The sequence below is a fragment of the Phodopus roborovskii genome, unplaced genomic scaffold, assembly GCF_943737965.1.
Source record: "Phodopus roborovskii unplaced genomic scaffold, PHOROB, whole genome shotgun sequence".
Taxonomy (NCBI): domain Eukaryota; kingdom Metazoa; phylum Chordata; class Mammalia; order Rodentia; family Cricetidae; genus Phodopus; species Phodopus roborovskii.
In genome coordinates, this window is record NW_026126541.1 from 28,122,774 (window position 1) to 28,149,710 (window position 26,937).

The 26,937-nt window shown below is 37.8% G+C and overlaps 1 protein-coding gene across 1 annotated transcript in view; it reads right to left on the minus strand.

The window, feature by feature from the left end:
* Positions 1–387: 387 nt before the first annotated feature.
* Positions 388–26,937, minus strand: part of Uhrf2 (ubiquitin like with PHD and ring finger domains 2) — a 77,655-nt gene continuing 51,105 nt past the window's right edge. The window contains exons 4-16 of the mRNA XM_051199982.1: positions 23,927–24,145; positions 20,557–20,666; positions 19,232–19,418; positions 13,989–14,112; positions 13,651–13,758; positions 12,172–12,276; positions 8,826–8,932; positions 6,591–6,753; positions 5,343–5,483; positions 4,603–4,699; positions 4,145–4,302; positions 2,376–2,474; positions 388–1,361 (exon numbers count right to left, since the gene is read on the minus strand). Coding sequence (XP_051055939.1) covers positions 1,215–1,361; positions 2,376–2,474; positions 4,145–4,302; positions 4,603–4,699; positions 5,343–5,483; positions 6,591–6,753; positions 8,826–8,932; positions 12,172–12,276; positions 13,651–13,758; positions 13,989–14,112; positions 19,232–19,418; positions 20,557–20,666; positions 23,927–24,145 — 1,765 coding nt within the window. The 3' untranslated portion in view covers positions 388–1,214. The remainder of the gene's footprint in view (positions 1,362–2,375; positions 2,475–4,144; positions 4,303–4,602; positions 4,700–5,342; positions 5,484–6,590; positions 6,754–8,825; positions 8,933–12,171; positions 12,277–13,650; positions 13,759–13,988; positions 14,113–19,231; positions 19,419–20,556; positions 20,667–23,926; positions 24,146–26,937) is intronic.

Sequence of the window (26,937 nt, forward strand, 5' to 3'; positions counted from 1 at the left end):
CCAGCACCCACAGTGGGTGTCTCAAAACCACCTGTTATTCCAGTAACAGGGGATTTGACGCTTCTTTCTGGTCTCTGTGGGCACCTGCACAAATGCACAGAGTATATATACAGACATGCAAGAACACGTACATACCCATAAATAATGATTAATGAAAATCTTCAAAAAGTAGTTGGATATCATACAGCATGTTCTTTTGAAAAACATCCCCATTTACAATTAAGCCACAGGTGAAATGTGTCCTTACTGTGTCAGACTTCATTCTAGCCTTCAAACCAAAATCAGAGTAAAAAGGTTTCAACAAGACACAATGAAAACCAAAAACTGATTTATAAAACTCCACAGAACAAGCCAGAAGAATGTAAACAAGTAAAGCTAAATGTGCCGTTGTCTGATCATAAAATATTTATTAAGGAATACTCTTAGGGAATATAGTGAATATAAAATTTAGGGTCACAATGTGAAGCAGTTTCAATCTTCTCAAAAGTCAGCACAGCTCTCATAATCTGCAGATGGAAAACAACTAGTAAGAACTACTAAAAGCAGCCAGACTACAACAGAAGTGGCTTTTCATGAGCATTTACAACGAGAGCGTCAGACACCTGCCATTGCAGAACCACACCACATTACACTAATGTAGCAACAATGCATTCATATTGTTCTCATTAGTCATTAGTAGTCAATTTGCATGAAACACCAGAAAAAAACCACAATGGAGATCACAAATGAGTTAAAAAGTGAACCTGTTCTTGTAAAACACACACTGTGATGGAAATAGACATTAAAAAAAGTATTGTGCACATTACAGAAGCTGTGTTCATTCTGATAATCTCATCTGTCTTCTTTCCTGGAAAAGCAAATTACACGAAACAGGCACAACTAATATTTGGGAGGCAGTGTGTAGCTAAAATCTCATTTAACTAATTAGTCAATTTTTAAAATCCCCATATATCTTTTCTGTCCTGAGGTAGTTGCAAAATAAATCATAAATTGGGCATCAACTACAGTGGAGGCTTTGACTCTTCACTCATTAAAATGAGTTGTTACTGAGAAGAACTACCTTTTGATATCTAAGACAGTTGAGAATGGGCCTCTTACTACACACACAGGAGGATGGCTGTGGGAAAGAGGAGTAGCTGCTTCCTTCTGGATGAGAGACATGGTCCAGCACTGCTTTAACCCTCCCCACTCAATACAACACAGAAGCAGGCAGATCACCGCCCTTTGCTGTAGCCAGGGAAGAAAAGGTCAAGTAGAGCCTGCAGAGTCTCATTTGGAACCATGACATAATTCTGGCCAAGATCATGCCGACAAGCAGGGCAGGAGAAAACCTGGGCCTTAAAGGAGCGCTGTAAGCAATCCTAAGATAAAAACAAAAGAAAATACACATAAGGGAAGGGGGAAGGAGATGGCAGGAGGCAGACAGGGGTAAGCAAGGAAAGAGGGAGAAAACACTATGATTATATGGAAAAATAATTCAATAGTTATGTTCTTAATAAAAACTAGATACTCCCTGCTCAAGGGAAAGTCTAGATGAACAGTCTGAAGGGCCGAATCTGTGTAGACACCATTCTGTCTACAGTCACAGCTTTAGTAACACATGCTGTGAGATTTCAGGTAAGCTGAAGTAGCTTGTGGTTCAGTTTCCTCACCTAGTGAAGTGAGTGTTAGAGACTAGGCATGCTTCCAGAAAACTTAACCTTCATAGCTGGATTTAATCCTCCAAGAACCCCGAAGAAAAAGGTTCTGTTGCTCAGAGTTAAAATATATTATGAAATCATTAAACATGATAGGTTCTCTCAAGTATGTCTAGTTGTACTAAATCCAGAGCTTACTGACTTAATGTTAGACATGAATATGTATGTACACGATGTTTCCATTCACAAAGAATACTAAAGTTCTGGAGTTAGATCAGTGCACAAAATCACATTAGGTACAGCAAACTTCTAATCCTGCCTTGGCTAAAGCATGACTTTCCTCTTCAAGTGCATTGACAACACAATACTCAATTCACCTGAGCAGCCTGCCAGAAAGGACTTCTTATTAAATACATGTAATCTCTCAGTTTGTAGTATAGTGTGTAAGACACACCCTCACTATTACAGAGAAAAGAATAGGGCACTGTGGTCTCATTCCCCATCTTAACTCTCCTGAGTCCCAAGCACAGTAAAATACCTCTAACTATATGGATGAGAATTACTGCTATTATGAAATTTTAAATTGCATTTATCATCAAAATGTAAATAAAAAAGTTTTCTAACTAGTAAAGAGCTCGTAACTATCATTCATGGAAAAATGGTTGTTCATATGCTAAAACAGGGGCCCCCATTGTGCCTTCAGACTAGAATAGAAAGGGTAAGAGGCACTGCACTCACCTTACAGACATTGTGAAAGCACTCTGTTGTGACAGGCTGATACACCAGTTCCTGGCAGCACACACACATAAAAGACTGTTCCAGTTTCTTCAGAAAGTTCTACAATGGCGCCCGCACCCAACATGAGGAAAGAAGAAAAGATTAACAAACAGCTCAAATATGCTAATGAAAGTCTTTGTCACATTTAACATGCTTTTGACTAAGAAAATCAAGTAGTGACTTCCTAAGATAAAGTAACTTAAATGAAAGAAACGAAGGAAACTTCATCAAAGTCCCTCAGAACTTGCAGTCTAGCGGTAATGACTATTTTATTTGTTCCTGTTTTCTTTTGCGTATTGCACTTAACACAGAGAGAGGGCTTTCCTAACATAGAGCAGGCCGCAAACTATTCTTTGTTTTTGCATACTTGCAGCTTCTGCCTCTTGAGTACCACTATGCTTGGCTTGTTTGTGTCTTAAACTAGAAGAGTGGTTTTCAGTCATAAAGGTGATTATCCATTTGGTTTTTAAAGTAATAACACAAGATATTCTTTAAGATTCTTTTTTTACAAGTAGAAAGTAGAATTTATAAACTCTTCAAATTAAACAAATAAATGACAATTTAAAAGATGTCTTGACACTAAGTGGTATTTTAGACTATTAAAGTCGAGTGAATTACAAACAAACCATTAATGTAATATATTAAAAGAATATGCCACTCACAGTAACCATCAGCTGTCAAGTCATAAACAATTGGATGCAGGCAAGCCAGGTCTTGTTAAAAGCAGGGCATTGATGCCTATACATTCATGTTCACTCAGGTGGCTTTTTCCACAGCAATAATATCTGCTACTCTGTCCCATGCCCATCCCTATCTGGAGCTCACTGAAGTTACCTACCATTAACCAGCCCTATCTTCCCCAACAAATATAACTGTTCACTTAAGTTATGATCAACAACTGATGTACTTCAGTGTGGCCCAAGGAGACCCTCCAAGCTGGATGGGGAGCAGGTACCCTTTACTTTACTCCCTTCAGACACAAGAGACGTTTTAGTTGTTGCAAAGAAGGAAATAAAGGCAACAGTGATAGGAGAAAAAAAAAATCAGAGATGGTAAAATATAATTTAACTAGAGCTCACTCAAGTTACCATCATACTGCTTCAGAGGGAAAGAAGCTACATTACACACAAGAGCTCAGTTAACAAACAAAACAGGAGAAACAATAAATCAAATGCACAAACAGCTCCCATTTGAAGATTTTTAAATTTGGTGAGCTCAGCTTGACATGAAATTACATGTACATTTGTATGTGTATGTGAGGTGGGCTATCTGTGCATGAGTGAGGGCAGGCGCCCATATGGGGTCCAGAAGAGGGCAATGGTCCCCAGAGACAGAATTACAGGTGGCTGTGAGCTGGACGCTAGGAACTGAACTTGGCTGTTCTGCAAGAGCCACCTTTACTTCAAAGCTGAACACACAAGTTTCGAAAATCATACAAACTACTTAAGATACACTATTAGATATCTCTGAACTATAACAAAAATTTTTCTGCTGAGTTTTAAATTAGGCTGAATTTTACAACTGAAAATTCTTCCCCAAAAGAGCACATTAATTAGTTCATGATTAAAAACCAACATTTTAAAAGTTCAAAATAAATTTACTGACTCCTGTGAATTCTAAAAGGAGGAGGAAATGGATCAGAAAACCACCTAAGATACAGTCTGATCCGACGTGAGAAAATCATTGTTTGCATTTTTAATATCAATCATTATTGAAGAAAAACTTTATACCGGTCCTTCTACAAGAGATGCAAGCACTTCATCCCACAATTTCTGGTTCTGACAGTCTTCTCTTATTAGGCGCTGCTGCTGAGGGCTGAGTTGGAAAGCCTCCACTGCTTCTGATGACTCTGATGTCTTCAACACTTTGGAGGCACTTGGACACTCATCTAGAATTATGTATAAACTGTGTCAGCAGACTTTCATAGTTCTGCGTAGAAAATGTAACAAAGGTTCACTGGTACCCGCATTGTTTAGAAAGGTGAGCACACGGAGCAGTGTCCTCAAGTCTACAATACTTTCTCAACTTGTTGCTGACAAAGTTATGACTCTACTAAAGAGACTCATCCTCTTAGAAAACAAACAACCCCACACAAATCCCAATTGTTTGTGAACCCCTCAGTTTAGTCACTCTGTGTGTCTTTATGAAAATGTTGCTATTGGTATGTATGCTCTACATTGCTACTTACCATCTGAAGCTGGCCTCTTGGTGGCTTCATTAGTCTGTTTCTTTGACTGTCCCTTTGTCTTCTTCCCTTCCTTATCTGATGGATAACCTGCTGGATACTGTTGAGGGGAGTAAAAAGACAATGCAATCAGGGAGTCTGTATGGGTCCGAGTAGGTCCTCTGTATATAAGTTATGACTGTGTAGCTTGGTGTCCTTTTGGGACTCCTAACACACTGGGAGTAGGGGGTATCTGACTGTTGCTTGTTCTTGGGACCCATTCCCCCTTTTCTTCCTACTGAGTTGTCCCACACAGCTCTGATATGAGGGTTTTGTGTCTAGCCTTACTGTAATTTGTTATGACATGTTTGGATGATATCCCGAGACTTGCTCTTTTTTCTTTTTGGAAAATGGAGGAATGGATCTGGGGAGAAGAGGGGATGTGGGTGTGTTGGGGAGACTGGGGGGAAGGAGGGAGGGGAAACTGTGGTTGAGATGTAATGTACAAGAATAATTAAGAGAGAGAATAAAAAAAAACTTAAAAAGCAATTGATTTTCACTGACAAGTCCAGCTTTTTCTCAGCATGGTGACATGGTAACAGGATAGCCAGGAAGCCACCGTTTGTCTGGTTTCCTTCTGCATCCTTCTATACTCTTTACCTCTCACAGTCTATTGACCCACTGATATGTGTACAATGTTAAAAGCACAGAGATGGCTGTGCATTTTTATAACACATGAACAGTGCGGACCAAAAGGATCTAACCTGCAATCGCAGACACAGTCTCCTTGACCGTTCTATTCCTTCTGAGGTCCAAGGAGCAGGCTCAACATCATCTCTTCTTAAAAGATAACGCCAAACCAAGAAGCCATGACTGGATGAAATCTCTGGCCAGTATTTCACCACCTATAGCATAATATTTCAGGATTACATTGAAATCTAAAGTTTAGACTAAACACGACACCATTACATTAGTAGTTTAAGTAAATCTGCTATAATTAAATGCAACTTCAGAAGATTTACTTTACTGCAAAAACTGTAAATAAGTCAAAAATATTAACACATTTTATGAGCTTATTTCCTGTTAAATAGTTCCCACATAAGGATAACTATAAATTTAACATAGTAACAAATTAACAGAATTTTTACAAATTAGGCAGAGAAAAACGGTGGTAGCTGATTTGCTTATTCTGTATCTACAAACATGAACACATTTTTAATGCCTTGAAAATGCTATTGTAATTATTAAAATTAAAAGCATTTTAAAGATACATAGTAACCAAGGTCTATAATGGTCAAATTACATGGCTTTATTATAATACTGTATGCTAAATATAGAAATCGTGGGTCTAGAGTGGAGTGCTGGTGATGGGAGATGTCATTCTGTATATGTTTCTCATACTGGTTAATGAATACAGCACTGTTGGCCAATAGGAAAGCAAGATAGGCGGGACTAGGAGACGAGGAGGAAAGAGGAAGTACTAAACTGGGGTCAAGATGGAGAGTCTGGAGAGAACAGAATCGCCATTCCTCCGCTCTCGGTAAGACCACGTGGAAATACATAGAAATGTGTTAATACTTAAGACAGAGCTAGCCGATAAGAAACAAGTAACTGGCCAACAGAATAATATCAAATACAGAGTCTCTGTGCATTAATTGGGGCTGGCACGGCGATGGGACAAGACTAGGCGGTGGGCGAAAGAACCCTACTCCTTACAGTGCTGGCCCAAACAAGCCATGGACTAGAGCCCCTCAGTGCCAAAAAGAAACAGACAAAAAGAAAACCACCTGGGCCCAAATTGTAGCTCTGCCTTAGTAACTGCAAAGCCCTTTTTCAAAATCTTGAAATCAAGAGTACATTCACGCCATGTATCTTTTACATTTCTAGAAGCAGAAATGCCAACTGAACTAGCTTAGCCTTTCTCTAGCCCACCCTGAGTAGTTAGTTCCCTTTGGTAAACATGTCTTAAAAACCCCAGAGTGACTAAGGAGATGTCATGCCAGATAGAGCACCTTATAAATGCCATCATATCTGTTGCCTTCTTCTGGAGCATATTTGCTGATCTTCCTCCCTTTAAAACTGCGTATCACTCTGACTGGCTTACCAGCTCTCCAATTCCGAGATTCTGCTCCAATTTTATCATCCAATGGAGCATCACAGTTTAGGGCCAATGCCCTAAAAAAGATGAAACGACGTCTTTATACCAAGCAGTCTTTCTTCAAATATATAACTGAGTCATTAACTCAATTAGAAGGTAAATTATGCCTTACCTGATGACTAAGATTCTATGATTTTTTCCATATTATTCCAGACAACAGGGTTATGCTTTCCCCCACCAGCAGAGAAGACAAATCAGTTTTGTCATGTCACCCCCCAAGTAATAACATCTGTGCCACTATAATAGAAAACAACTAGAAATACATGGAATTTGTTTAAAATAGTTTGTTGAGAAAAGGGGGAATGGTGGGGAACTAAAGCAAGTTATTGCTTTAATAGTTAATTTGATGAAATGAGGTAAATTTCTGGAATAATGTAGAAAGAACCTAGAAAAATAAATGTGTCAGCAAGGTACAAATGGCTTTTCTAGATTTTTCACATTTTTTGGGAGTCTGAAGTGTAGAACAAGATAAAAGAAATGCAATAAAGTTCTTTTATTATTGTGTATATAACTCCAACAACCATCCTTGAATGGCCCTGACATAAAGAACATCTGGGACACCTTGATGTTCTCTCTTCACTTTCTGAAGCAGAAGAGTTGGGAGGAAATGGGTGTGGCTCAGAAGCAACAACGTGTCAAACATCCTCTTAGTAGAGAAGCAAGAATGAATTGTTAAGTACACTGCTTGGAAAAGAGTATATGTTTGGGGACCAAGCTAAAGGCTTTTCATTTTAGTTTTCATGTTCAGAAGACAATATAATTCTTTAGAAGATTTATAATCAATCAGTTGTCTAAAAATCTTTAACTGGATGTTAAAGTCTATAAGATAAGTCAATTACAAATTGTTTTCAGTCTACTTCATTTTTACAATCCTCTTTTTAGAAGCAATATTTTTATTGTTGCCAATCATTTTAAAGAAGGTTCTAACATTACTTACTGGATTATCCAAAAATTCAAAAGGAATGTACCATGTATACTCCAAGTGTTGGTAATTATAAAAGAAAATTCACCAAAGCAAAATCCTTATCTAACAGAAAAATAGAATTCTTATACTTGCTAACCCAAGCCATTGTTAATTTAAGATGCATGTACACTGACAAAAATGTGTCAGGTTTCTGACTTCTAAGTTTATTTTTCTTACTTTGTAGCTTTTACTACAAGGTATTATACTGCTATCTCAGGAATGAGATTTCACCAGCAAATCCAATGTCTCCTCTGCTAGTTCAGTAAAATAACCCTACTGTCAGAAATAATACACAAGATATGAAAACAAGATTCTATGTAACCTGGTATGTAATAAAATCTTGAATTAATACTGGAATTTTCTTTATTTGACATAATAATAAGAAATTAAAGAGACGCTATTTAAAACTTAGTTCTTTATATTCAAAGTGCAAAAGTAATAATTTTCACTCAATGCCAAAGTACTCTTTATAGGACATAAAGACTCTTAGCTTTTATATAGTTCATAAAATTTTTACTGTGACAAGTGATAAAGCTATCTTTGTTGTCTAGGGTTTTAGTTATTTTGTTAACACCAGCATGCATTTACAGAATAAAATGCTTATAAATTAAAATTTATATCCTGTGGTAGTAAGGATTACATTAATATTAAAAGTCAATGCAATTGGATCTTTTGTAATAAGGGAATTTAGTGTAAAAAGATCACTTTTATAACTAACTTGAGGTCACTTTAACACAAATCCTAAAAGTGCTTGGAGTGCAGCATGATTAAGCTACTTCATATTTCACTTACTATTTTCACAAGCCTATTTCATGTGAGTGAGTCAAGCTTGCACAGAAAGGAGAAATGTGTCGAGGAGAGCATGACTTCAGTTTTTGACTTACAGCATACTAAACATGCCAACTTATCTTCAATTTCAGTAAAATCATATAATTTGCTTTCTTTCAAAGGTATCAACATGTTTCAACATGTATCAAGTAAGGGGAGAATAATGTCACTTAAAATTTAACAGTATAAAAAAGGTGGAATTTTAATTTCATGTAACTCCTACAGCTAAATAGCAGCCTGTACTGACAGGATCTAAGTTTCACGTAACCCTTGGTTATACAGCCTTTAGAGCAGCACCTGTTCATGTTTGTCAGGGTCTGATCAGCCGATGGTGCACCAATTCTTTTATTACCAGCAAGATTTTTACCACCACTTCCAGTGTACGTGAACTCATCACCTCGGTCCTACAGGGAAAGATATTTTTATGGTGAGATGCTTAAACCTGAGTATAATTTCATCAATTCTCATTTTAGAGTCAGAACATTAAGTTAAGATGTTATTGACATGTTTCTCAGAGAATTTACTAAAATAAAGCAAAATACAGCCATGTGTGTCATGTACTTTCAAGTTACATCACTTGATGTAAAGATTTTGCTTCAAAGTTCTAGTTTCCAACATCTTCAGTTATTCTCATGTGTGTATGTATCTAAGTAATCCACACCGTTTTACAAATAAGGGTTTATGGATTAGAAACATTTAATTCAATAGTAACTGAAATATCAACAGTGGCTTGCAGGTTCTTTATGAAGAGTGTCACTTTCAGAAGCCTTCCATGATGGAATTCTTGGCTGTCATTTACAAATATAGAATTGTTCTGATAAATATTCAAAACTTGACAAGGACATTAAATTTTATGAACCAAATTTACACAAATGCTTTGATAGATGTCATTCTGTAAATATGTTTCTCATACTGGTTAATGAATAAAGCACTGTTGGCCAATAGGAAAGGAAGAGAGGAGGGACTAGGAGACAAGGAGGAAATAGGAAGTAGTAGGGAGGAGTTAAGATGGAGAGTCTGGAGAGAGCAGAATGCTGGCAGCTTCTCTCCAGTAAGATGAGACCACGTGGAAATACATAGATTAACAGAGATGGGATAATACTTAAGATAGAGCTAGCCAATAAGAACAAGTAACTGGCCAACAGAATTATATCAAATACAGAGTCTTCTCGGTGTGTTAATTGGGGCTGGTGTGGTGGGACTAAACTGGCAGCAGGGGGTGGGGGGAGGTGGAGAACCTTACTCCTTACAATGCTTCACCTTATATTTCTAATAGCAGAGCAATTTTTTCCATATTCCATATTATGAATTCATCAATGCTACATTGGGGTTTAAAAAATAAGCATTACTACTATTAAGAAGAAACCTGGAAAATAATTTGAAAGTTAAATGTAGTGTTAACCACCTATTAATTTGATAAATATGCCCAAAGGTGATGTTGGAAAAACCAACAACTCAATCATTTCTGTGGCAGCAACAAATTTATATAGGTATAACTAAATCTTAGCTGATTCAAAAACTCAAAATAACTTAAGAAAAGTATCTATTATACTTTACTGTAACAATACTAGCTGGGTAGTTACTTGGCTTTTGAAATTATATTATAATTAATTGAATTGGGAGGTGGGGTATGTACATACCACAGCCCATGTGCAGAGGTCAAGATGTCAGAGGACAACTTAAGAGTCAGTTCTCTCCCTCTACCATGTGAGTCCTGGGAATCAAACTCGGGATGCCAGGTCTGGTGGTTCAGTGCCTCTACCCACCAGCCCAGATCCCTTTCTTTCTTTTCTTCTTCTTTTTTTTTTAAATTATAAAATTAGAATGAACTTAAAGACAATGATTTTTTTTCTACTAAATTAATTCTTTTTTGAAGTTTATTTCCATACTGTTTTTTCCTTGGATTAAAGCCTATCTAAAACCATGCGCTTTTTAAGTGTTTTTAAGAGACAGACATGGTGGTGCATGCTGTAACCCCAGCACTGTGAAGGGTGAAGAAAGAAGACTAGAGTTCACCGTTTTTAAAAAAAGAATAAGGAGTCAAATTTAAACTATAGTGTGTATTCTATTTGAAGAAGCTCTAATAAGCAAATACATCTATGATGGCCCAGGTCTGTCTCTCTCTCTCTCTCTCTCTCTCTCTCTCTCTCTCTCTCTCTCTCTCTCTCTCTCTCTCTCTCTCCCCTTTCTGTCTGTCTGTCTTTTGTTTGTTTTTGAGACAAAGCTCAGGCTGGTTTCAAACTTACTGTGTAGCTGATAATGACTTTGAACTCCTGATCTTCTGCCTCTAACTCCCAAGTGCTGGAATAACAGGCATGTGCTATCATACCCTACTAAAACACTTCCTAAATTGATGAGAAACAATCTTTCACGCTGTCTCTGGAATACAAATTCATAACCACCAAGTCTTTAAGTCATAATGATGAGAGTGGTATAAAGAAAAAGCAGTGAGCACATAACAGAAGAGGCACAACCGACTACAGTGATGGAAACAGAAGAAGAAAAATATTCCGAACATTTTTCCAACAGCAAACAAGGAAATGATGGTTAACTATAACACTAACACATATGCTCAAGGATTTGATGCTGCCACCACCAAGAAACAAAATTTCCCATACTCCCATTCTGATACTAAACCCACGGCCTTGTTTGTTCTAGGCAAGTACTCTACCTACCACGGGGCTACATTCCCATTCCACAATTTTCCAATTTCTATTCTACCTTACAATTTGCTAAAGGATCTACCTAAAAATAAACTGTTGTGCCAATTCCTGCCATCAGCCTAATCATACAGACCATCAACTTCATCTTAGCTTCCCCAACTTATTACTAGTTCAAAGCTATCTAGATATGGCCTTAATTTATTTCATAACACTCTCAAACATAACATTTTTATGATCCAGAAATTATGATCCTTGACACAATTACTGTATACTATTTTTGACTGAAGTATTATTTCTAACAGTCAAAAACTGAAAGTAAACCAGGTACTCTTCAATAGGTAAATGGTTTAAGTGTGACATATTCATAACATGGACTCAGAAATAAAGAAATAAAGAGATACAAACTATTAGTACACACCAGAGAATCATTCTGAGGCACAAAAAAAAAAAAAAATCTATACCCAAAGTTACAAACTACATGGTCCATATATGAAAGTTCTTGAAGTGACAAGACAATACAATGGGAAAGAGATTAGTGGTTATCAGGGGTTCGAGGGCCTGGGGACAACATAATAACAGAAACTGTGAGAACAGAAACATTTGGCATCCTGACTGTTGGAGTCAAGATCATGGCATTGTTAGTGTCTAGTAAACAATTAGCAAAGGACTACTCTTGGGAAAGGATGAATACCATTTCTAATGCTATTAACTATGAAAGTATAATTATTTTAAAATGGATTTATGTTTTTTTAAAAGATATAAGCTCTGCAGAGTATATGCTTTCTTTATATTAATTAGTTACCAACTGTTTAGGCTAAGCCAGCATATGTAAAAAATAAACTGCTAAATCTTATACTTTATATAAGAACCAATCACTTCAACAAAAGCTATGCTAAAAAGGACACCTGCTTTTTATGTATTTTAGACACAACTATTATGAAATGGTCAAGATAGGTTCTAAAGATCATCTCATTACTTACAACTTCATCTGCAAATCCTCCAGCCAGGACAAGAGAATAAGCCCCATCATTGCTGCGACCGTGAATGCCACCAACGTGAGGCCTATGAACACCCGCTTCGCTCACCTATGGGGTAAAAGGGAAACAAGGTCAAAGGACACTATATATGCATGAAACTATGGAAATAAATACAAATAACGACTAAGTTGGCCTTAAAAATGTATTATTAAACTCTAAAGTCCAATCATGTTTCACCTAAAGTTTTCTTTCTCATTTTAGTTTGCCCAAATAAATCCTGGGAGGTCCTGGGTTTTTTCTGGTTCTAGACCCAATCTTGCTTTGGGACCTGCCCACTAACAGATCCTTCTACACTGTCTTATTTTGCTCCTTTCAAATTCAGTCTATCATAAACAGAATGATCCTTTTATAGATTTATTTCTAGACACAGAGTCTTACAAAGTAGCCATGATTGGCATTGAATTCATAATGCATATCAGGCTGGCCTTTAACTTGCAGCATTTTTCTGCTTTTGCCTTCCAAGTGCTGGGATCATCACAGGCATGAGACACCATACGTGACTCAGAATGGTCTTTATATGGGTAATTTTTGGTTGGGATGGGAATATGGCTCAGTGCCACATAAGAAGACCAATGTTTGGGTCTGAAATTCCTGCCTGAGAGGCAGACAGGAAATCCCTGGAGTAAGCAAGACTAGCAGCATAGGCAACTTGTGGGTTTCATTAGGAAAGGTAATTCTTGACAGTATAAAGCTAGTCAAAAGCCTATAGCTGGGGAGGTCAAAGACCATATCAGAGCTGTTGTTGTTATTTTGCTACCAAGATAAGATGTACCCATCACATTGCCTTCTAAATAACTTTATTTATGACCATACATTATTGCTGCTGTCAGCTGTTGTCACAGAAGGTTCTTTTCTGCAATGGCCAGGGATCACTGCAGACTCCCCTAACAGGCAAAGTACTGAGAATAAAGGACTGTTGACTGCCCAGCCATTAGTAGGACATCTATATTACCTATTCTAAGACTCTATGAACACTGTCAAAAAAGGAGGGAAAGAACATAAAAGACAGAATACGTGGGGGAAGGGGAAGATTTTAGTACTGAATTAACTGGCACTAACTGCCTCAAACAGCTTAGTATTTATTCAAGAAAAGTCTCAAAGAAAATGTTTAAAAGGAAGCCTAAAGTTTAATGACATTAAATAAGAATTTATCACATAACTTAAAATTCTTTTAAATATTGATTTTTCTAAAAGAGAAAGCTTGCCAGTACCCATGCAAAGCAGAGCAATGAAGCAAGGTGACAACAAAGATAACTGCTGCCTCTAATGGTTGCTCTTCTGTCTGATCATGTCTGGGGAAAGCACTCATTTTAACAAATGAATGATACGTGCTACTTAGTTGAGACCCACTTGTAATTTAAAACAAATGTTAACATCGCTTCACTTTTAATCATTTGAATTCTAAGCCAATCAGAAGCATACCTGAACTCTGAATCTCCAAGTTGATCCAACAGGAATACCAGGGATAGGTCCATAATGGTTGGAAGGGACAATAGTACATTCTTTTGTACGACCAACACAAGCCATTCCCTGTAAGGCACAAAATAAGCTGTTGGAGAAATCAATTACGTAAATTTTTTTTGAAGATTTCCAATTCTCATAAGATGTGAATTAAATAACTGGATCAATGAAATCATTATTTATTCAACTTAATTAACAGATATTAACAATTCAATTGTTTAATCTCTTATACCACTGCCAATATTGAGACACTATTTACTATGAATTGTCAGTGAGGAAATAAGAAGCTTCATTTTTACCCTGCCCCAGTCTCTCCGGCTTTCTGTACTAGCTGAAGGCATCTTTGCTTTCTTCTTACTCATCTTGAGTCTTTCCCCAGCTTTTACAACCTCACTGGAATCAGTTTTACAGGAAGGACAATACCTTAAAGGAATAAAAGAGAACAAAGAATATTTGGTAACATCATACTAAAACCAGTGACAGAATAATGACCTGCCTACATTAGGAAGTTCTAGAGCATATTGGGTTATACTACAGAGCAGCAATTGTCACTAGAGTTCTAAACTTCTCAAAAATATCTACATAATAAAACTAATAGCAAACAATAAAAATAAAAACTAAAAAGTACATTTCACTTTTAGAGAAAGTCAAAATTTTGTTTTATTCAATTCAAAAGCATGGTGTGCGTGGTGAATGTGGGCGCGCGCGTGCACATGCACACACACGTAGGCATGTGCATGTGTGTCTAAGACTTGAATTCTACCACAACATTTAGTCTTACTTATTAACTCTAAAAAATATTCTTTTGAAATTATTATAAAAATTAAAGGAGAAAGAATTTTAGGCCCACCAGTAAATTGTGCAATGGATATATCTTTCTACCTAACTTGGTTATTAGAATTCAGGGAGTAAAATTGTCTGCCACCAAGCCAGCTAATCTAACCAGTTCAATCCCCCAGGACCCACACAGTAGAAGGAGAGAAATGATTCCTTCAAGCTGATCTCTGAATTCCATACTTGTACTGTGGAACACATACACACACCCCAACACACAATAACTGAAATGCAACATGCGTGTGTATGCATGTCCATATGTATGTGTGTATGGTATAGCTCTTTGACAGAGTTTCAACACCAAAAAGTCTAGTTCGCTGTAGTAAGTGTACAGGACAGCAGCTCTCATTCTCTTTCAGTTTTCTGTGCTCATTTGTCCTCTCTCCTAAGTTGCTTTAATATTTTTCTAAAACTCCTGGTCTATAGACTGAGATAAGGATTCTCTGCTATCAAAAACTAGAAAAGGCTACAGTAGTGTTTCTCAATCTTTCTAATGTTGTGACCCTATAATAGAGTCCCTCATGTTGTGGTGATACCAAACCATAAAATTATTTTTTTAGAGACTGGTCCTATAGCACCATAGCTGCAGGATCTCCATGACTTGGGGCAACAGCAGGATATCTGAGTTTTGGTGTGGGTTCAATGATGATGGTGTACCAGAAGCCAGAGGCCTTAAACCCAGACCAACAACAAATTACACAATGAACATTTGCAAGTAAAGCTATCTGTCTTGTCGACTGTGTCCTTTGCCTTACAGAAGCTCCTCAGTTTCAGTAGATTCCATTTATTAATTGTTGACCTCAGTGTCTGTGCTACTGGTGTTATGTTCAGGAAGTGGTCTCCTGTACCACTTTGTTCAAGGGTACCTCACACTTTCTCTTCTAAGAGGTTCATTGTGGCTGGATTTATGTTGAGGTCTTTGATCCATTTGGACTTGAGTTTTATACATGGAGATAGCTATGGGTCTATCTGCAGTCTTCTACAAGTCAGCATCCAGTTATGCCAGCACCATTTGTTGAAGATGCTTTCTTTTCACTACTGTATAATTTTATCTTCTTTGTCAAAAATCAGGTGTTCATATATGTGTGGATTATTATCAGAGTCTTCAATTCGATTCCATTGGTCTGCCTGTTTTTTTTTTTTTTTTGTTTTTTTTTGTTTTGTTTTTTGTTGTTTGGTTTTTTGGTTTTTTTTTTTGCCTGTATCAAGCTGTTTTCATTACTATAGCTCTATAGTAGAGCTTGAAGTCAGGGACATTAATGCCTCCAGAAGTTCTTTTATTGTACAGGGTTGTTTTGGCTATTCTAGGTTTGTTATTTTTTTCCATATAAAGTTGAGTATTGTTCTTGCAAGGTCTGTGAAGAATTGTGCTGGGATTTTGATAGGGATTACATTGAATCTGTAGATTGCTTTTGGTAAGACTATGTTGATCCTACCTATCCAAGACATGGGCGATCTTTTCATTTTCTGATATCTTCTTTAATTTCTTTCTTTAAATCTTAAAGTTCTTGTCATACAGGTATTTCACTTGTTTGGTTAGTTACCCCAAGATATTTTATGTTGTTTGTGGCTACTGTGAAGGGAGATGTTTCTCTGATTTCTTTCTCGGCCCCTTTATCATCTATATATAGTAGAGCTGCTGATTTTTTTTTTTTTTTTTTTTTTTGAGTAATTTTGTATCCTGCCACTTTGCTGAAGGTGTTTATCAGCTGTAGGAGTTTCCTGGTAGAGCTTTTCCAGTCACTTATGTAAACTATCATATCGTCTGCAATTAGTGAAAGTTTGACTTCTTCTTTTCCAATTTTTATCCCCTTGATCACCTTCAGCTGTCTTATTGCTCTAGCTAGCACTTCAAGTACAATATTGAAGACATATGGACAAAGTGGAAAACCTAGTCCCATTCCTGATTTTAGAGGACTCAGATTGTGTTTCTCTCCATTTAGTTTGATGTTGGCTGTTGGCTTGCTATATATTGTCTTTATTATGCTTAGGTAAGGCCACAGAATGGGAAAACCTTCACCAACCCCACATCTGACAGAAGGCTGATTTCCAAAATATGCAAAGAACTCAAGAAGCTAGTCACTAAAACACCAAATAATCCAATTAAAAAGTGGTTACAGAACTAGAGAATTCTTAATAGAGGAATCTAAAATGACCAAAAGGCACCTTAAAAAATGTTCAACATCCTTAGCCATCAGGGAAATGCAAATCAAAACAACTCTGAGATACCATCTTGCACCTGTCAGAATGGCTAAAATCAAAACCGATGACAGTTTATGCTGGAGAGAATATAGAGAAAGGAAACACTATTCTGATGGGAGATGTCATTCTGTAAATATGTTTCTCGAATTGGTTAATGAATAAAGCACTGTTGGCCAATAGGAAAGCAAGATAGGTGGGACTAGGATACTAGGAGGAGAGGAGATGTAGTTGGAAGGAGAACTAAGATGGAGGACAGGGAGAGAATGCCAGCCCCTCTCTCTGGTAAGATGAGACCACGTGGAAATACTTAGATTAATAGAAATGGGTTAATATTTAAGACAGAGCTAGCTGATAAGAAACTAGTAACTGGCCAACAGAATTATATCATATACAGAGTCTCTGTATTATTTGGGGCTGACATGGCAGTGGGACCAGACCAGCAGGAAAAACCTACTCCTAGCACTACTCCACTGCTGATGGAAGTGCAAACTCATACAGCCACTTTGGAAATCAGTATGGCAGTTTCTTAGGAAAATGGGTATCAGTATACCTCAAGATCCAGCAATTCCACTCTTGGGCATATATCCAAAGGATGCACATTCATACACCACAAGCACATCTGTTCAACTATGTTCATAGCAGCATTACTTGTAATAGCCAGAATCTGGAAGAAACCTAAATGCCCCTCAACTGAAAAATGAGGGGAGAAAACTAACTTTTAAAAGTGTGTGTGTGTGTGTGTGTGTGTGTGTGTGTGTGTGTGTATTCATGGCACACATGGAGAAGAACGTGAGGGAGTTGGTTCTGTCCTTCCACTATATGGGTCCCAAGGCCTGAACTCAGGTCACCCTTGACTTACTGTCTTTCACTACTGAACCATGTCACTGGCCCCGTTCCTCCTTTCTTTTACCCTGTAGTTTCTGTAGTAATACAGCCATCACAATTTCAAAGGCCTAGAAACACTAAAGAAAAGAAGTCTGTTTTCACATTCATACTTGCTAGCCACCTGGGACATTAGTGTGAGTGTGTGAGTGTGTGTGTGTGTGTGTGTGTGTGTGTGTGTGTGTGTGTGTGTGTGTGTATGGATGTATGGATGCATGATTTATTTTACCATTATACCTCTTGCTTAAAACCCTTCCATGGTATAATGATGGGAGAGGAGGCACTACAGAAATGGCTCAGTTGTTAAGAGTACATACTGCTCTGTTAGAAGACCAGAGTTTGCTTCCTAGCACCCTCATGAAGAGGCTCACAACTGCCTCTAACTCCAGCTCCAAGGGTTCCAATGCCCTCTACTGGCTACTGAGGGGCACTGCACATGTTCATGTGCCCACAGGCACAAAAGCATACATAAGTAAAACAAACAAACACATGTAACTTTAAAAGTACTTTTCAGAAGATTCTTTAATGTGATTTCTTACCAGCTTATTATGCCTGGACAGTGGTAGTGCATGCCTTTAATCCCAGCACTTGGGAGACAGAGGCAGGCAGATCTCTGTGAGTTCAAGGCCAGCTTGGTCTACAAAGTGAGTTCCAGGACAGGATTCAAAACTACAGAGAAACCCTGTCTCAAACCACCTCCCCTCTAAAATAATTCTTTAAAAATAGTTTATTATAATTAGGCACCTTTTCCTTAATCTTGTGTAAGTGGTTTGCTTACAACTACCACTGCACATGTAAATTTAGGTTATGGCAAGTATATTTATTTAATATTGGAGCCTTGTTCCATTTAAGAGCTCTGCAAGATTAGATAGATTAGATACAATATCCATATAAAACACTGAGTATATATTAATTATTTCATTATCATGAGTATAACAGGAAACCCAACATACTAGAAGTAGAGAGCCATAAAAGGCTGATTAGACATAAGCAGAAAAGTGAAGGATGATTATTATCTTGAAGCTAAGCACAAGAGAAAAATGCTTCCAAGAAGAAAATGACTCGTATGAACACAGAGGAAAGAATATGACTGAAAGAAATGAAAGAGAGTCAATCTGGCTAGAATGTAGAGTATTTAAGGAAATAAAGGAGAAAAATATTATGGCATACAGATGAAAAAACAAGTAAGTAATAGCATTCCAGGTCCGTTAAAGGCAACCTAAGGCCTCTGAAACAAAGGCCTAACAATCAAATTTGCTCTTCTGAATGACTCCATACCAGAGCATGACCAGATAGATAAAAACCAGAGTGCAGCTCAGAGTTGTTATAGTAAATGCATAAAGGAGGTATCAGTGCTAAGTGATGGCTATCATTTTAAATACTTTAATGTACTATGTATCTTTAGAAATTCATGTTTGGCCAGCCATTGGTAGCACAGTCCTGTAATCACAAGTGCCTGGGAGACATAGGTAGATGGATTTTTCTCAGTTTGGGGCCTGCTTGGTCTACATAACAAGAAACTATCTGAAGAAAAACAATAAGAGGAAGAAGTGGATGGAAGATCCACTTTATTTGTAGAAAAACAGTAATTAAAGAAAGAAAAGACAAAACCCAGTGATGATACCAGTATTCTTCTTCTGGGACTTTATCCAAAGGTGGACTCAGGCAGTAGATATGGTATGCCATATTACACTCGTCACATAGAAGCTGCATGTTGGGGTCTCGTTTCTCTCCACATTTATGACAAGAGCACATGTGACATGTTTTATCTGGATCTCCACCACACAGGTCACATTCTGGGTCATTTTTCCCTATAAAGAACAAAATTTTAGAAATTTTATCTTTTTTTCTATTATTCTCATAAAGAAAAAAAAAAAAAAAAACCACTGAAACAGCACACAACCTTTTCTAATTGAAAAAAAAAAAAAAATGTACTGAAAATAACAACCCAGGATAGGTTTCAAAAGTGCCTCGGGCTAGAGAGATGGTTTAGTAGATAAAGGCACCTGCTACCAAGCTGGGTGACTTGAGTTCAATCTTCATAACACACATGATGTAAAGAGAGAACCAACTCCAAGAGTTCTCTAACCTCTACACTTGTACTGTGGCATACACGCATGAACATATACAGACTCTTCAAAAAAGTGGGATGGATGAACAAATTCACAATGTTTCATTCCAGACTTACTAAACCAGAATTTCATGAGATGGGCCCATTGATATAGGAGAGTGTGTGGGACGGGATGCAATGGCAACAAATGCAGTATTTTGCCATTAACTCACAGGTTTCCCCAACTGTGCACCCGCATTCCCATAGGAAGTACAGAGAACTCACTGAGTGCTATATGATACCTTAGAGCTTGTGGGCCTCTGATGCTAAGGATGATAAGGACACTGAGAAATAGCTGGTAGTGATGCACATAGAGTGCCAGTGAAGTAGCTCAGCAGGCAAAGGCACTTGCCATCAGGCCTGAGTTCAAATCCAAGAATCCATACAGTGGAAAACAAATTTCCTAAAGTAGTTCTCTGACATAAACGTGCATACACATGTAAATAATTTTAAATAAAACACATTTTTAAAAAGAACACACACATGCTGGGCAGTGGTGGTGCACACATTTAATCCCAGCACTCAGGAGACAGAGGCAGGAGGATCTCTGTGAGTTTGAGGCCAGCCTGGTTTACAAGAGCTAGTTCCAGAACAGCTTCCAAAGCCACAGAGAAACCCTGTCTTGAAAAAACAAAACAACAAAAGAACACACATGGGTAAGCATTTGAAAGACGATTTTACAAACATTAACTTACTACAAACTATTCACTTTTCCTTGAAAAGAGGTAAATTTGTATGGTCTATTATTTTATAATTCTTCCAAAAGTATTCATTGGTCAATAAAACTAAATTTCTATCCCACAGCACATTGAGTCTAAGCCTCAAAGAGAAACTCATACTTAAAAACTTTCCATCTGCAAAGGAAATAGGACGGGCTCCAGGCTTCTCAATCTTGAAGATTTCATCTACAAATATCACCCGGCAGTCATTTAATGTTCCTTCAGAATCTCTGTTTAAAAAGAGAAGAAACATTAATTTCTGACAGCAAAATTTAAATTATGTGAAAATAATTTTAAGTCATTGTGGAAATTCATTTTTACAACTTATAAATTGAGCTTATAGCTATTATAATTACTCTGACCTTTTGTTTTTAGTAGCAGTTACTCATCAAAGTTAGATATAACTTCTGAGTAATATCAAAAAAGAAGAAATTCAGAGACTTTGTTACTTAAGATTATCTTGTAATTAGAACCTGTCTTATAAAATAGCACAAAGACTATATAAAATGCTTTCCTGTTAATTAAGATTCAAATATACTTCCAATATCTCTTGGCAAAAATAAGGGGCCCTCTTATTAGATCTTTTTAAGCATTGCATCATCCTTAGTCTACTCACCAAAGCCGTTTTCTACCTCAGGATCATTTAGAGAAATCTTTTTTAAAATAGCAAAATTTTCTTTTCCTTTAAGTTTATTTATCAATATATTTATTACTATGTAGGCCTGGTTGGCCTTGAATTCACAAATCTTCCTACCTATGCCTTTCAATGTTCCAATTTAAAGGTGTACACCACTATGTAGTGAGGTATCCACCCTACCCATACCTGTGGCACTGACCACTCCCATTGGGGCATGGGGACAGGTGTGGCATGACCTGGGGGGACTAAGTCTGGGGTCCTGGACCTCAGCTTTCTCTCTTGCTTCTTGGTCAGAGACAGAGAGCATCTGGAGGCATCCTTGGGACGGGAACCTCCTTGAATAAAACATCCATCAGCCTATATCGTTCCCACAGATTCTTATTTATCCACATTATACCACTATACCCCAGATTATTTTTTTAAAGCTTAATGCTATGATTTTTGTTATCTGTTGTACACACCTTTGTTTTATACTTCCTACAATCCAATATATTATACGGTTCCCTATATAGTAAGGTTACTTTGGTGGTTTCTTCAGATTTGTACATACATCTGAATTTTAAGTTGTTTAGAAATCTGTAATTCTGTTACATCCTTAGTTGAGTAACAAAATCATACTTGTATTTCTGTAGAAAGGTCTGAAATCTGTGCCCTAAAATATGAGCTTTGATTCTAATATTTCAATATGAAAACAATAAAGTTAGAGCTTTCTCAGCCTGCCCTAATTCTCTATCCTTACTTCTGGGTTAGTAACTATTTTCAAGAAAGTTCAGACAGTTTAAGCTGTGCAGTCACGTGATCTCAGTTGCAGCTCCTCAAGCAAAGCTGTTGGTACAAAACCAGTGGAGATAGTAATCCACAGGTTGTGTTCCAGTAAAACCTTATTTACAAGCATAAGCAGCTAGTGGGATTTCTACTAGCAAGCAGCTAGCCTTGCTTTCTACTAATCATAAATGTTTGCTTCTCCGAGATTTGCCACCTTAGCTGTTAATCCAGTTAAATAACACATGAAAAAATATATAAATTTGGCTCTCTTAACAAGCAAAATCTGTTAATATCATGCTAAATTCTCACTGCTTAATACATCAAATCTTGTATATATTCATTATAAAGAAAAGAGGTCATACAGAAGGAATTTATAAGAAAAAATTTAGAAACTCCTTACTACATATTATCTATTTAAAAGGCAACTCATTGATTATTCAGTCAATAAACAAACGAGAAGCAGCTGCTTGGTAGTGGTGCAAGCCTTTGACCCCAGTACTCAGGAAACAGAGTTCAAGTTCAACACCTGCCTGTTGTATAAGAATGAATTCTAGGACAGGCTCCAAAGCTACAGAGAAACCCTGTCTCAAAATACAAAGACCAAGAGAGATAGAGATAGAGAGATAGACAGTCAGAGAGAGAGACAGACAGTCAGAGAGAGACAGACAGTCAGAGAGAGAGGCAGAGAGAGGGGTGGTAGTAATCATTTCTGTTATTAAAGTTCTCAGTGAGATAATACCTACTACTTTAATCACTTGAAAATCCTGCGAAGTTACAAGCTACAAAAGACGTTAAGCTGTCATCTACAGCCACCTTGTTAACATGGTTCCTAAGTGTTTTTGTATATTATTGTTTCATCTATAAGAATTCTAAGATAGGTGGTGGTTCACACCTTTAATCCCAGCACTTGGGAGCCAGGGGCAGATGGATTTCTGTGAATTCAAGACCAGCCTAATCTACAAAATGAGTTCCAGGAAAGCCAGAGTTGTTATATAGAGAAATCTTGTCTCAATAAAACAAACCAACAAAAAAGAATTCTAGATGTGAGGTTGCTAAAATTCCTAGCAATAGTGGAGAGGGTGCCTGAATGGGTCTTCCCCTTTAATCAGATTAGTGACTACCCTAACTGACATCATAGAAGCTTCATCCAGTAACTGATGGAAGCAAATGCAGTGACCCACAGCCAAGCACTGTGCTGAGTTCCTGGAGTTCAGTTGAAGAGAAGGAGAGGGATCTTAAGAACAAGGGAGGTCAGGAGCATGATGGGGAAAACCAGAGCTAGTGGGAGCTCACTGACTCTGGAGACTGACAGCTGGGGAACCTGCATGGGACCCTCTGAATGTGGGTGACAGTTATGTGGTTTGATCTGTTGGGGGGAGGCTCGCAGGGGGACCAGGACCTATCCCTCCCTATGCAGACTTTGTTGACTCCCCAAGGAAGGCCTTGCCCCCTCTGAGAAGTATATGGGGGTGGTGGGAAGGGAAGAGGTGGAAAGGGCAGGAAAATGGGAAGGAGGGGAACTAGGCTTGCTATGTAAAATGGAAAAAAAAAAAAAAGCTTTTAAATAAAAAAAAAAAAAGAAAAAAATTTCTAGGAAGCACAGTGTAGTGGGATATTCACTTTGTCTCCTTCTGTGGCACTGACCACGCCCATTGGGGGTGGAGCCATGGGCGGAAGTGACCTGTGGAAGGAGGTGGGGGGGGCAGGAAAGGCTTCTCTTTCTGGCGTGACTTGGACAGGAGAGGATCGGGTTGAATTTCCTGGTGTTCATCTGTCTAGGTTGTAAGTTATTTCTCCCTGAATAAACATCTATTCGGCCTATTTGTTTATCCTGATCCTTATTTACCGCAATACACAGGCTTCTCTATTAAAACACTTTCATATAAAAGTTTCTCCAACATTATCTTTAATCTTAGAGATGAAGATGTATTCGGTCTTAATAAAAATTCAAGAATTTATAAAAATATTCTCCTACAAAATGGAAATTACTCTTTAATCCCACCTTCTTTAATAGGAATATGTGCTTCACATCTGAGAATTACATTTCTAACTGAATAGCTAAATGGCATTTAGTGACAAGAACCTTACCCCAGGAAAACTTTCACTCGAACCTCCTTTTTGGTCCTTGAGATTGTCTTCAGTGTGGTAATTTCAGCATCATACCAAAATCCTCTTTTGCTTGGATTTTCTACATTGTAATTAACCATTACCACATCCCCAACATTCAGTTCATTCCATTTTAAAGTGGTTCTTGCTCGTGGCCGGAGATCCTTAACATTCATTTCTAGTATACCACTTTCTGGATATCTGAAGGAACAAGAAAAGACAGCTCAGAATTATTTTCACAGGAGGCTGAAATTGTATACAATATACAGAAAGAGATAATTTGCAGAGTTGAGAGGAAAAGTAAAATTTCCAGTGTGGGTGGTGGCACATTTTGGTAGCATATGCTAAGGACATGGAAGCAGGGAAATGAATCTGACTATACCTTAAAATGAATGCACATCTATAAAGTAAACAGGCAGCACCATCTCTTCTTACTGGGTACATTTCTCATATGTACTGTGACATTCACAGGCTGGTATCTATAAGTGTGAAAATAAATGATCTCTTCCCATCTAAGCCTTGGACAGGTACCTTTGTTCATGGCTTCAGTGTTAGGCAACTACACATCCCATGTTCTGTATCCATCATCATACTAAGTTAGGGTTCCTTTCCAGACTCATTTTTCTTTTTTGTGTGCATGCATTTGAGTTTTGACAACTCAAACTGTGCATGCTGGAAGCCAAACTCAAGTTCTTTGGAAAGGCTAAAAGCACTCAACTGCTGAGCCACATCTCCAAACCGTGGGTTTTTATGTAATGAACAGACTCTGCCACTTATTACTGTTATAATATTCTAAATGAGATAGTGTATTTTTCTTGATACTTAAGTGATAAGAAGTAATGATTTTAATTATCACAGAAAATTCCTAAAAACTGAGGAAAATATTAATCACTAAGAGATAGAGTATTTAAAACACAAAGTCTTGTTTCATACTTATGTTTAAGAATGACATCAATGGGGGCTGGAGAAATACCTCATAAGTTAAGGGCATTGGAAGACCTGGGTTCTATTATCAACACCCACAGGGCAGCTCACAACCATCTGTAACTCCAGTCCTATGGGATCCCACACTCTCTTCTGGCAAACACACAGTGCAGGGACATACATGCAGACAACATCCATACACACTAAATAAAGTCAATAAGGGCTGGAGAGACGGTTCAGCACTAAATAAAGTCAATAAGGGCTGGAGAGACGGTTCAGCCACGAAGAGCACTTACTGCTGCAATAGAGCATTTGCTCTTACAGAGAACCAGCATTCAGTTCCCAGCACCCACATAGCTGTTCAAAACCGCAACTCCAGTCCCAAGGGATCCAACACCCTCTTCTGAGCTCATGAGCACCAATCACATACATGGTAGTACAGACATACATACGGGCAAAACGCCCATTCAATAAAAGTAAACCACAAAATTTTAATCATCACCATCATTTTATCAGACCTAGATGCTGGCTTCTCCCTGATCTTAGAGCCAGTTCATCAAGTGTCATCATTTGTTTATTCATGAACCTAGCTAGCATGGCCCAACAGCATCAATTTTCCCAGGAAAATATTTCTGTTAAAATTATTGTTCTTAAATGTAGTAATGCACCCTAGTAATGTTTAAGAGCAAAATAAATAAATAAACAACCCTCCATGAGTTTATATGTAGAGGAAGTAGAAGCATGGAGGGGGAGAGACACCTAGCATAATCCTTGACCTTAATCCCTTAAGATTTATTTTAAGTCCAGCATAGTAGTTCATGTCTTTAATCCCAGCACTTGGGAGGCAAAGAGATCTCTGTGAGTTTGAGGCCAGACTGGCTACATAGCAAGTTCTAGGACAGCCAGGACTACATAGGGAGACCATCTTTAAAGAATTATTTTTTTCTTTTAGGCCAAACTTGTTGACATCATTAAACCAAAGGCAGCAATCAAACAGTACACCTTGGCTTTCCATAAAATTAGGACCTGCTGCGCCTTTGTATATTAGTTACTGCAAAGAAATGAGTAGTACCTGCTTTCACACCCTAAAGTGTCCAGTCAATGGAGATGAGCCACACTGCTATGTGTCGTATACAAACTAGGACATTACCACCTCGCTAAAAAACTCTCTAAACTGCAAACTCTCTAAAAAAACACATTCTCGAGCTACACTTGAGGCCCAAGAAAGGAATTCTGGAAATGAGACTCAACGTTAAACTTTTATAAATCCTTTCAGTCAAGTTAACCACATGTTATAGGAATACAAAAATATTCATTATACCCTTGAGAATCAGCATTACTAAGGCAGAAATTGTTGGGTGGTGGTGGTACATGCCTTTTATTCAGAGGCAGGTGGATTTCTCAGAGTTCAAGGCCAGGCTGGTCTACAAAGTGAATTTCAGGACAGCTAGAGCTATTACATAGAGAAAACTTGTCTAGAAAACAAAGAGAGGGGGAGAAAGAGGGGAGGGAGGGAGAGAGGGGGGGAGGGAGAGAGGGGAGGGAAGGAGTGAGGGGAAGGAGGAAGGGAGGGAGAGGGAGAACAGAAATTAATGAAAGAAAACTGGCCCGGAGCCAAATAAGAATAGCATGTTCAGATACAAACTGATCTGTAGTTGGAAGCTGCTCCAGCAGCTGGTCATGGGTCTTTCAAGTCAAACAAGGGCTATGCAAGCCCATGACTCTTACAACATATCTGATTTGATTACAATGAGGACCAATACTGTACTCTATCTTCAATCACCCAGTTTAATCAAGTCTCTGCATTTCAGTTAATTGAACCAGGGAAAGTCCAGTACTGGTGAGTGGTCCCAGAGACATTCTGGTCCATTTATTCTCAGTGCCATAATTCCCTTTGGCAAAGCTTTGGAATAATTAGCTACTTTTCAGACAACAAATGATGCAAGTAAAGCCTTGTCCTGACACAATTCTGACTCAGGAAAAGAGAAGGTAGTTGATACAGAACCAGAGATAAGCATTTGGAACTTATTCATATCTTAATCCCATGAAGAAATCCAAACTCTCTTCAG